The following is a 12,299-nucleotide window of genomic DNA, read 5'->3' on the forward strand; positions in this document are numbered from 1 at the left end:
TCCACAATACTGCCCCCCATTTACGGCTGCCATTTGGTTAGATGAGCATTTGTTCATCGAAATTCGACTGGCGAGGATAGGCAGAGAGCACTGGCATATTACTGCTACACATACCTCGAACAAAGCTCTGAGAGGGTCTTACGTGTTACTTAGGGCTTCAACATCTCCACCCACATAGGATTTTATACAGTTTTGGTGTGGTTGTAACTGTGATTAGTGTGGTTGAACAAGGAGCGGCTTTGTACACAAGGAGTGCATGTATCTACTGGGTCTGGAGTGTTGCTGCTGTACTGGTGTAATTAAATTGTTTTTTCCACTCCCATGAACCCCTGCTGAGCATCCTCTCTGAGAATACAAATACTTGTATGGACAGAGGAGATGAAATCAACCTACTGTGATAGATTTGACTGAAGGGTGGGCTTATAGCTTCGGGCATTTGTGAAAATTGTTGCCATTTCAAGACACTATGGCCTTGATTCAATATTGTTGCATACACTTTCCAAATGATTTCATATTCTTGCATCATTTTTTTAAATTATTTAATATTATAAAAGATACTTTTGTTGTGCAATATTTTGCATATATTGATATTCTGAAAAATATCCAACAATATTAAATTAAGGTCAATGTATCATGAGACTATAATAGGGTGGTTTTCCTTGTAGCATAGCCTACTCGAGTATTGATGGTGCTTGTGGTATCTTAATATTTACCTCCTTGTGTTTTTCATCAGGGCAACTTGTTTAACTAGAAAAGCTACAATTTCTGGGGAAATTGTGTGAAGTGTTCTTGCCTCCACCAGTAGTCTACAACTGGAGTGGGCGGAGTAACTGTTATCATTTATATAGCACATTTAATTGCAACGTTGTTGCACAGTTACATTAAAACATACATTTATAAAAACATTAGCAGGTGTACAAAAGGCCCTGTCTATGACATCACTTGCTGCTCCAGCCTGGCACAGGTCAGAGTATTTTGGCGGTTGCCATCTTCAAACGGTCGTGTTTTAAAAACTATAAATCCTACAGCGAAGAGCTTTATATTGTGAGAATCACAAGACCCAGACCTACATTTTGATGCATAGTATATCTCTGAAATATTAACAATGAAGGCACAGTCACAGTTTAGAAATTGCCCTTCAAATTTGAGCTGGCTAGAGTGGAGTTTCAATGAATGTCAATGGACGGCGTGAGTTGCAAACAAATGGTCATATTGTGAAAACTATCAGGACTATGGCTTAGCCGTGGACAATTCTAGTGGCAGCAGGGATAGCTGAACATTTTGATATAAGATTTGTGTAGGTGGGCTTGAAAATGAGGGAGTGGTGGCAGTTTAGAAATCATGTCCTGATTTTTCAGCTTTTGCCAGCTCCCACTCTAGCTTTGAACATTTTGCCATTCATTCCTATGGGACCAATTTTGCCTCGAGAACGACGATATTCCGTGAACCATTCGGCGAAACGTTCCACAAAGTCATAGCAATCCGATCGGGAACAATCTGCACGTTTCTGTATATTACTGTCTATGTAGTGTAAAAACTGTGGGAGGAGTTAGGGTGGTAACTTTTGCTATAATAAGAATAAGAATAATATATATGTGAGAGAACATTAAGTGGTCTTAATAATGGAAATTCATTTTCTACACTGCTGAAGCTGAGCAATTTGATTATTAAAGGGGGGGTGGGGGTGGGGTGGGGAACACTATAATCACCAGAACAAATACGGTTTGTATTTGTTCTGGTGAGTAGAATCATTACCTTCAGGCTTTTTTGCAGTAAACATTGTTTTTTCAGAGAAAATGTCGTGCTTACATTACAGTCTAGGGATACCTCCACTGGCTAGGTGCTTCCTGGGGCAGTGCTGCACAGTGCGCAGCACTGCCATTCAGTGTCTTCACCCTCCATGAGGAGATGAGGATTGGCCAGGGTTGTGTTTGGCTTGTGCTTAATCTGCCCCTGATCCGTCTCCTTGACAAGCTCAGCCAATCCAAAGCTTTCCCATGGGAAAGCATTGTGATTGGCTCAGATTACCACTTCTGATGATGTCAGCAAAGCAGGCAGATCAGGGGCCGAGCCAGCAGCAGCAGACTGTAGTCAATGTAAGATTTTGCCATATTTAGGGGGTAAGGGTGGGGCAAGGAGTGTAGATGTTGGTTTTAACACTATAGGGTCAGGAATACATGTTTGTGTTCCTGACCCTATATTGTTCCTTAAATGAAAATTGTTAAGTTGTATCCAGATGCACTTGCACTTTAAAGTTTGCGACATTTCAACATTTTAAAATGTTAGAATAATAAACTATAGGCTGTTTTTTACACTGAAAACAATTGTGATTTCCCCAAATATCGTAATTGAAAGGGGAACTGTCACTTCTCTGGAAATTACACCGTTGACCTATTTGTCATGTGATGTTCAGTTTATGTACAGATTTAGGAAATAAAATCACAATCCAATTCTGTTCAGACACAACCAGGGTATAGCAAACGAGGAGAGGTAATTAAACATTGGGGGATAATTATCATAGTATTTTGTTCTAAAAAGTTGGCTAAAGTGCTGAAAATGGGAACCAGTGGAATCATCATGAACATTCCATTGGTGACTCCACCCCTTTTTACATTTTTGGGCCACTTTTTAGATCAGAACACTCGGATGAATCCTTCTCTCCCCATTATTTAACGTTTCATATTTTCTCTACGCTGAATGCCAAGTACAAAGGACAGGATTTATATAATGATTGACAAGAAGTCAAGAGGGAGACATCCACTTGCAGGATAGAGAATCGTTGATTTCTACATTTATATTTTATTCTTCACACTTGGCAAATACGTTTGGTAAATCCAGGGGATAGGCAAACATATTATTAAAAATCCTTAGTGAAGTAACTCCTTAAAATTAGGTTTGCTCCAGTTGTAGCTTATTTCGCCCAATATTTTTAAGCAGATGGACAATGGGTAGTACTCCTCTTTTGGGCAGACTAGATGGGCCGAATGGTTCTTATCTGCCGTCACATTCTATGTTTCATTGTAGCAGTACAAATCCCTTGATGATTTTACAGCCTTAATATGGCACTTTGAGTACCATAACCACTACACATCATTGTAGTGCTTATAGTGCAAAATTTACTAAATGCTTTAACCTTTTTTTTTTTTTTTAAAACTGTTTCTGAACAGCTTGACAAAAAAAAAGGCCTCTCCTGGCACTCTACTGTAAAGCTTGTCCCTCTACTGAAAATCTGATTATACATATGTTTTGCTTGCTCCTTATCCATCGACCAAACTTAAGTGACCGTGATTAGCTCAGGGCTCACAGCCTGTCATTACCACTGAATAATTTTGGATGCATTAGCTGAGCCATTGCATAAGAGCCAGGCTTTAGGTGCCAGGAAAGACCCTTTTATTGTCAAACCGCTCAAAATATGTTTTCACCATAACCACTTCAATGAGCTGCAGTGATTATGGTGCATAGTGTCCCTTTACAGGTGGCAAAGCATAAAGGATGTGGTAGATCTACCATTCAGCCATCCCCATTCTTCATAAGTCCCTACATACTCAGAATATATGGGCCCTTTTTAAATTACGTTTTAATAAAAATACATAAAAAGATTAGAAATTACTTAAAACCTTTAGATAAATTCTTTCTAGCCTTGGCACGGCAGATGTTTCCGAACTGTGATACAGAGTTCAGAAATATTTGCCTTTTTCGATGGCAGCCATCAACTGCATTTAAAACCACCTTTTCTTGCGCGTTTACCATAGCAAACACGATCCCCCCGAGAGAGTGTGATATTTGCTGTAGAGCAGTGCAATAATGATGTGTTGGACAAATGATGGATTTGTCATTAGCGAAATAACTTTTTAAAAGAAGTGAGTAAACGAAGCTGTGACTCACAGGACAGGAATGCTTTATTAAGGTTTTGGATAATGCTCCCAGACCAGTGTTTGCGTTCTTTCCTGTATTACTAGCTTGCTGTGTCAAACATCAGTTTAAGGTCACATCCTATTCTGTGGGTTTATTGTATTCCTGGGATGTCTTATCACGTGGGTAAATAATTATATTACAGAGAAGCTAGTGTCTACAGAAAAGAACAGTGCTCAAGTCAGCAAATCTAGCACACATAATTAACTTTAATTGTCTCCATAACCTCTTCACTTTGATACGGAGTGACCAAACTCTACTCTCCAATTTGCTGTACAATTTAACCATCACCCACTGCCTGTTTTTTTTTTTTTAATCATTTTTTTAAATGATTATTATTTTTTTTTTTAGAGAAGTCTGCTTTAAATATTAAAGAAAGTAACATTAAAGGTGGTTTTAAGATGTAAAACAAATATATATTTCTAAAAGATGGTCCTATGCTTTGAATTGTGAGCAAATACAATTTACCAAATCTGCTCTGTGCTCTAGCACCAATATATTATGTTAGCTAGACAGCCAGGATGTCCTTTGAGATATGACTACATAGTGTCAGGAAACAAATGCTCACCTACTGGGGCGATCTGCGTGGATCCAGATTAGGAAAGTCCTAATTCAGACCTGACCTCCCGAGATTACATTATTATTTTATTATTTATATAGCGCCAGCAAATTCCGTAGCGCTTTACAATGGGAGGTCACATGGCTGGAATGGCAGTCTTAGTTGTCAGGCAGTAACTTAAAGTTTGAAAAATAAAGGGGTACATTTATATAGTGTCCTAATCCAACTTTTAATTAAAAAAAGTACAATGTGTGGAAAAACCCAAAAGGAAATAAAATACTCACACCGTTTAGTAGCTGTATTCATAAATAAAGTGACTCCAATAAACTGCAATGGGTTCATAATCTTTTTGTCATTAGTGATGGAGTCTGTTCCATTGGCTGTGTCATTGACTCCTATGCTGAATAAGTAACGCCAAGTTGACTCTTTCACTCAAACTTGTCCAAGGCTGTTATAAATTCAGTTAAACTTGACCTTTAGTTAATATAGCGATTGGACCAGTCTTGGTCAAAATGTTTCTGAACAGTCTGTCCAATTCTCTATTTCTAGTTGTACTGTAGATGAGGTCACTTTAACACCAGGACCAAGGTTCTGTACGTGTACACAGCTCGGAATCAAAGTTCAGCTAGACATGCAAAGAGTAGCCGTAGCTGGTATCATTTTGCAATTGTGCTGCTATTGTTTTCTACATTACGTGTTCCTGGCAGACTTATACGTCTTTTTTAAATTTTTGCGTCAGATCACATTACCATACCTGAAGATTAGGGTCTTTCCTCTGCATTATCTCATTCCGACAGCCACGGATGCCTGTAGCAGTTTCAAAGTCCATTTCATTTTTTTTACAATTATATTATATATATATTTATTTATTTTTTGCAGACAAAGATCAGACTTGTCAGGACTGGTAAAAAATAGAATCGCATAATAACAAACACTTTTTTTTTTTACAATTATTTATTTACTAGAGGATAAAAATCTGTGTTAGGAAAAAAACAAAATCCATCATTCCCGATTCTAATGTGTCGTTTAAATAGTTACATTTTGTGCAGAATAAATTTTTGCTTATGCTGCCAGAATGTGTCGAGGGCAGTGTGCGCATGCTGATTTGAAGCACATCAAAACAGATGCTCTCGATATAGATAAGTGGTTTATAATTCATTAGATTGCTGATCCACAATGCAGCTGTAAGAGTTCACTGCCCGTATCCTACTTGGAGTTCTTTAGCGACTGATAGAAAACTTTCTTCCTTTGCAGCATCACAGAAGAACATCAGAGAATGAAATGGACTTTGAAACTGCTGCAGGCATCCGTGGCTGTCGGAATGAGATAATGCAGAGGAAAGACCCTAATCTTCAGGTATGGTAATGTGTTCTGACGCAAAAATGTAAAAAAGACGTAAACTATAAACTAGAGGACTGTCATTTTAGCAGCTTTTCAGTGATGCATCTCTATGATCAATCCAGATAACTCTATCGCTCTAATTCAGGTAGATGCAATGCAAATAGATCCTAGATTTCTGTTTTTTTTCGACTTATTTTTCCTCTTCTTTAATGCTCAGCTGGAATGTAAAATAATCTTCACAGTGTAGGAATGATTGACATTTCATGACCTGCAGCATTTGCCAAGCTGAGAGAACTTTCTTTCCCTATGGAAGCCTATAGTTATATAACCGTATCTCTTTTTTATTTGTTTATGCACCTCAAGGAGGAAGAATATGATTCAGATGATGATTTGTCCGAAGGAAGTCAATTCAGACACAAAGCAGAAAAGCGCCGAGCTAAAAAGAAGGTATGAAGTGCTTTCAAGAATTCTATGTTAAGGCAGAACTGTAAATTTTTAGGAGCGGTCTAAATTCAATGAAAACACATTGGCTTTATAGGAGGAGATGTAAAAAAAGGTTTGCAGGAATATACATGTTGGGCAAACTATTGAAGCATTTTTTTTAGGTTTCCGTGGTGATTGTGCCACTTCTTTTAGAACGTTGCTCCAAATATAATTTTTTTTCTAAATCTCATGGAGTCCGAGAATCAGATGGCAGCTTGTTACTATTCGCTATGCATGCTGAAAGAACTTTACTAGGATTCATATGAATACAAGGAATTGAACTATTCTGGTAAAGAATGGCATTAGAAACAGAACAGAAAAGAAGTCAGTAAATTATTGCTCTTCCAAGTCCCTGGTTAGGTGATACTTCACACGAGTTGTGGATATTTCTGGTAATGATCCTCACAGTCTAGGCCTAAATTATTGTCTGCAAGAATCTGTATGGGATTGCACGTGTATTCTCAATGGCGGCTGGTGAAGTTTTAAGAATGTGGGGGCCAGACTGCTCCCTAGAGTTTTACACCTCCCTATACAGTATAGAGATACTCATACAATACAGAGAGCGGGTCATAATACAGATATGCTCATACAATAAAACAAGCTGGGCACAACATAAGGATATCATAAAATATAAAGAGCTGAGAACAATACTAAGCTGGGCACAACACAGGTACCTATACCACACACAGAGCTTTGTAGACTTCATAGATGTCCATACAACTTGTAGATCTGAGTAAATTACAGAGACATAACACACAGAGCTGGGCACAGTAAGGAGATATCATAATTATCCCACAGAGCCAGGATCACTGTAATGGATTACACAGAGCTGCAATACAGAGATCCTCACACAATGCATATATCTGTAAAAGGCTTCAGCTCTCTCTGTCCCTCTCTCTCTCTCTCTCTCTCTCTATCTTCCTAGCCCTTTCCTAGCACTCCTTCATAATGTCATCTTCAGTAGTGTCCCTTCGATGATAACTTTAACTTTCTACTAAATATTGCTGCTGTTATGAAACATTCCAGCTGCTACATTAGCTCTCAGCACTCAGTGTGCACAGGGTTAAAACAGCAGGTTCTGCTAGACTCCTTACTACCTTTGCAGTTGGCAATATAGCTAATCTGCAGTGGTAACATGGAGCCAAGAAGTAGCTGACATGGTTTACAGAAGTAACCATTATTACAGATTAAAACTGATTGAAATCAGAATCAGATCAGTCCTCAGAGTCACAGCCCCAGTCCTGCAGTTTGAAGCTTCTCAACTTTTCAACTTTTCAGCTTGAGTGTCTCGGTTCTCAGCTGTAGGGTGACTGAGCACTTTAAAGAAGAAGGTAGCAGAAATTTCCTGGTGTGCCGCGGGGCCATGCAGCGCTCTGGCAGCTTCCCTCTGAGGGAATTAGCAGAGACAGAGATGGGCCCGCTGGTCGGTTTCATTATGTGGTGCCTGTAAGGTGAGCCCAGAACACTCAGAGGGGGGCTGGCCGGCAGCAGCAGCAGCATCCTGGATCAATAGTTACATCGTGGCCGGCAGCCTCATTTAGTGTTGATTGGTGGATGGGGGTTCCACCAGGCCGGTCCACTCTATAGTAATACAGATTAAAGAACCGCGCACACATGAAAATACATTTTTACTTAAAAATCACCTATCTCAGCAAACAAATATGGGGATTCAATTCCACCATATGGCCATAGTGTGTTAAGCCCACCACCACTCCACACAACCCAATATCGGTGGGTCCTTCACTAATTTAAACTAATCTGTAAGAGCATTGTGAATATATATAATGCAAATTCAAAAAAAATACAGCGTCAAAACTAAATAATTAAAGTAATAGTGATTTGATCTCAAATTATAAATCTGGTCAATGAAAATTATAATAAAACTGACATTACTATCCAAAAACCTCTTCAAATGCAATACCTTCCAGTGGTGAACTCCAAAAGGGGCCTCTGAAGCTGGGTGCTGGACGGTGCTCAGTTGATTAGCTTTTTTTTATTTGTGCTTTTTACATTAATTTTCACATTCATTATATATATATATTCACAATGCTCACAACAGATTATTAAAATACATGTAAAAATCTTTTGCAAGCTGTTTTTAAGTATGCTCACCATGAAAAATGCATATATTAAAAACATGCATTTTTTTTCTTGGGGTATATCAACTAAACAGTGATTTTTTAAAAAAAACAATCGTATTTGGGCAGTGGAGCGTTGGATGTTAAGTGTCCAGCTTGCTTAGTGACGTGTTTGTGCTGCTGTGCACTTTTTTTTTAATAGAAGAAAGTCCAGCAATTTCTTTCTTTGAACTTGACCAGCTGGTGGTCCGTTCTCCTACTGAAAGATGACAATTAATAGGTTGCTTTCCGTTCTCTGGCACTTGCACTCAGCATACTGTGGAGAGCGTTTTTCATGCACAGACCCACAGCGTGAAGCATTCATATATATCGCACAAACAGAATGAGACCCTGTGTGTAATAGACATCACATAGCTATTTACTATAGTAGGAATTGCAGGGAATTGAAAGTCAATTTCAAAATTTTGGTCACAGTAGGCGAAAAAAAAAAATCTCCAAGTCGATTCTGTTTTCAGTTTGACTATCTTGGCCCTAAATTAGAAATTAACATTGAATTCCCAGAAACTCTCACAATAACCCTTGTGACAGGGTCTTACATAGGATAATATTTGGAGTACACGTTCCTCACCCACCCTCGATGCCTAATTTGTTTCCTAAAATAGACTTTGAAAAATACTTGCTGTTTAAAAATATGATTAGATGGAAATTAATGGGTTTTACTGTGAATCACAACAGCTTTGAAAAGCTGTAACTGTTTGCTTTCATGAAAAACACGTCTATTTATATCACATTTCTTTTCCTTTAATTGCATCTGTTGCTGTTAAGCGAATCATTCTCTCTGCACGGTGAACAAAAGGATCTCTTTGTTTTTACCCACAGAGGCAGAGAGAACGGAAAAAGCTTGAGAAGATAAAGCACCTGGAAGAGAATGAACAGGTAGTTCGATTGCTAAGTTACTAAGGATACAAAAGTTATCTCATTTTATGTCTAAACGCTGCTCATTTCAATGTGTTTCTGGAGTTGTTTTTTGAAACATCACAGTGTCTGCAGTCCTGTAATATGCGAGCGCTCCTTAATCACTATATTTTTAGATTATCCTCTAACTGCCATCTTTCCAAACGCTCACGTTACTGACAGCAGACCTTCCTTCCAGGTACAGGTATTCCTTCTTTTTAAGCAGTTCTGTTATATTGTTGGTGGCATTCACATATTTGTTAGAACTGGAAACAAATCAACATATAGCTCTCTTAGCCATAAGAAAAAAGCTTTATAAAGTACAGTAGTCCCTTCTATGGTAATAACATAAAATGGGACAAGGGCCCTTTTTTGTGCTTTTTACTTCTAGAAGTTGAACCATTGTGTAGTGGTTGTGGTGCTACCAGGGTAGTGGCGCTATTCTATGGTTCAAGTCAAATAATTTTGAAGTAGTCTGACACAAAGAGAGTTTCCCACAGGCTTCCTTGGCCAGTGGTCTGCAATTACACTTTTGGGCAGCATTGATTGGATGAGTAATTAAATAAAATTAAAAAAAGTAGATGAAAGTGGTTCATCAATGGATTTTACATGAGATAGCCAAAGTAAATTGCCAGTAAATTGCCAAAGTGATCCATTTCAAAGCTGGATTCTGATTGCCTAAAAATGCTAAGTGTCGAGTCAAACTACATCTATAATACAAAACGTGGTCTCTCACCAGAAAATGTATAAGTGGCAAACTGTTGACGTCTCTTTATGGGATATAAAATGCAGAGTTCCATGAACAGTACAGGTATAAAATACATCAATATATTAGCAGTTATTTAAATGTGTTTTTTGTAAACTCGTTTTAAAGTGTCTCTGGCATCTCAAACCTGTCTTCCTCCTACTGCTTCCTCTTCTCTTCCTCATTCGGAATCAGTTCTTCTCTCCCTCCTACTGCTTCCTCTTCTCTTCCTTATTCGGAATCAGTTCTTCCCTTCTTCGTTTTGGATCTGTTTCTCTTTAAAAAGATTGTTTCCTACATTTGACAATCTTGATAAAGGGTGGACTTTAAGGCAAGCTCCACTATTTTTACAAAGGAAGTGGTGCATCTCTTGAGTTCCACCCTTTGTCAAGATTGTCAAGTGTAGGGAAAATAAAAAAGACAAAGTAGTTCCTACTATGTTTTAAAGAGAAATAGATCAGAAATAAAGATTCTGAAAGAGAAAGGGAAGAGGAAACCATAGGAGAAAGCTAAGTTCGAGGTGAACACAGAGAATACAGTACTGTCACCCTTTAAACTTAACCAGAGCCAACTTGCTGCAAAGAAGCTGAGAGATTTAAATGTGTGCCTCGAACACGCTCTGTTGTGTTTTGGCAGGAACCAGAGTGGGACGTAAACAGTGCATTTGTCGCCAACGCTGCCAGTCACATAAGGCCAAAGACCAGATGCAAACTAGACAAAAAGCACAATGACAACAAGGAGAATGAAGGGAAAATGCAGGAGGTAATAATAATACAATAAGGGTATGTTGTGAAATGACATCTGGGGGCCTTAAACATACAGCCATGCATGGTCCTTTTACATCATGGATACAGAAATGAAAGCCGTTCTTTGATCAACTGTAATTGTTTCACGTTATTGTGCTGTTACTGTGCCAAATCAGCATGCAGAAATTGCTTGTGACATGCACATCGGTGCAGTTACTCAGTCACTCCTTGTTTCAGATATTTCTATACTCTTTAGGTATCATTATGTGCACAGCGCATTCGTATTTCATTTTCTGAAAGGTCAATCTTTATCGAATATTCGATCACAACGAACATTCATTTTAAATCATCAACTGAATGTGTGTTGTTGTGTTTTTTATTTTTTCTGCATTGTTTTATTTAAAAACGGTTCAAAAGTTCAGGTATAGCCCAAAATGGGGTATAAGGAGAACAAACTGGTCATCCATTAAAGGAAACCCGTTTTGGAACACCTGGCACACCATATGCACACGCCAGTTTGTATATTTTTTGTAATGCCAAACATTGGTTACTGGACACACTGGGCTACTGTCATAGATGAAGGATTGAATCCTCAGGTTCATCATCAGCAGCGGGTGAAATTTCTGGCCAAAAATGTGAAACATGCCAAAATAGGTACCTTTTTGGGTACCTCATAGAAAATCATGTCAACCCCTCAAAATCATATACATCACACATGGGAGAAAAAGGATAATGCCTGTGGAGAGCAGAATAAGTGAACATTGTTAGTGTAGTTACAAATTCTTCTACCAAACAGCAGCTTCTGTCTATCACAAGTCCTGAGATGTATCATGTGGGGTCTACTCCCAACGTGAACAACCCTTGTGCATTGAGCTGTTGATGAACTACTGTTCCCATATTCCTCCATTAGTCTGTGTGCCCTTACTATTGCTGGCAATGTCATGGGTGCTGTAGTTCATCAACATCTGCAGATATCGACTACCTGGTCTTCACAGATAGGGTCTTCCACCTGGTTATGTTTGTACTGGTAAATAACTGAGTAAACGTAATCACATTAAGTGGACATTGTATAGCAAAGTTCTATCTTAAAAATTTATATTGTTTTGTATCCATATTCTTTTTTCCCTTCTGTGTCAGAGTGACTGTGCAACTTCTTCAGTACAACGAGGACGGCACCTTGCTGGTAAGTAGAATGCTGAGATTTGCGTTATATCTATGAAGGTGACCTTTGAGCCACATGCCATCCAATTAACCAATGAGTCATATCTTTTGCTGACATTTGAATACAGATCTCATTTTCTTTGTTTTTATCAATAGTGATGTCCCGAACAGTTCGCCAGGAACCGTTCGGTCTGCCCCCTATTCGTCATGGAGGTGGGAGGGTCTGGGAGGGAGGGTCTGCTGCTGATTGGCTGGAATGTGTCTGCTGACTGTGAGGTACAGGGTCAAAGTTTACTCAATGATGACGAATAGGGGGCGGA

At 38.7% G+C, this 12,299-nt stretch overlaps 1 protein-coding gene across 1 annotated transcript in view; it reads left to right on the forward strand.

Moving 5' to 3' along the window:
• Positions 1 to 12,299, forward strand: part of LOC134574960 (uncharacterized) — a 102,214-nt gene that overhangs the window by 57,378 nt on the left and 32,537 nt on the right. The window contains exons 2-6 of the mRNA XM_063434063.1: positions 5,726 to 5,827; positions 6,176 to 6,259; positions 9,253 to 9,309; positions 10,709 to 10,834; positions 11,956 to 12,001. Of these exons, the coding sequence (XP_063290133.1) occupies positions 5,753 to 5,827; positions 6,176 to 6,259; positions 9,253 to 9,309; positions 10,709 to 10,834; positions 11,956 to 12,001 (388 nt within the window). The 5' untranslated portion in view covers positions 5,726 to 5,752. The remainder of the gene's footprint in view (positions 1 to 5,725; positions 5,828 to 6,175; positions 6,260 to 9,252; positions 9,310 to 10,708; positions 10,835 to 11,955; positions 12,002 to 12,299) is intronic.

The sequence above is a fragment of the Pelobates fuscus genome, chromosome 10 (assembly GCF_036172605.1).
Source record: "Pelobates fuscus isolate aPelFus1 chromosome 10, aPelFus1.pri, whole genome shotgun sequence".
In the NCBI taxonomy this organism is placed as follows: Eukaryota; Metazoa; Chordata; class Amphibia; order Anura; family Pelobatidae; genus Pelobates; species Pelobates fuscus.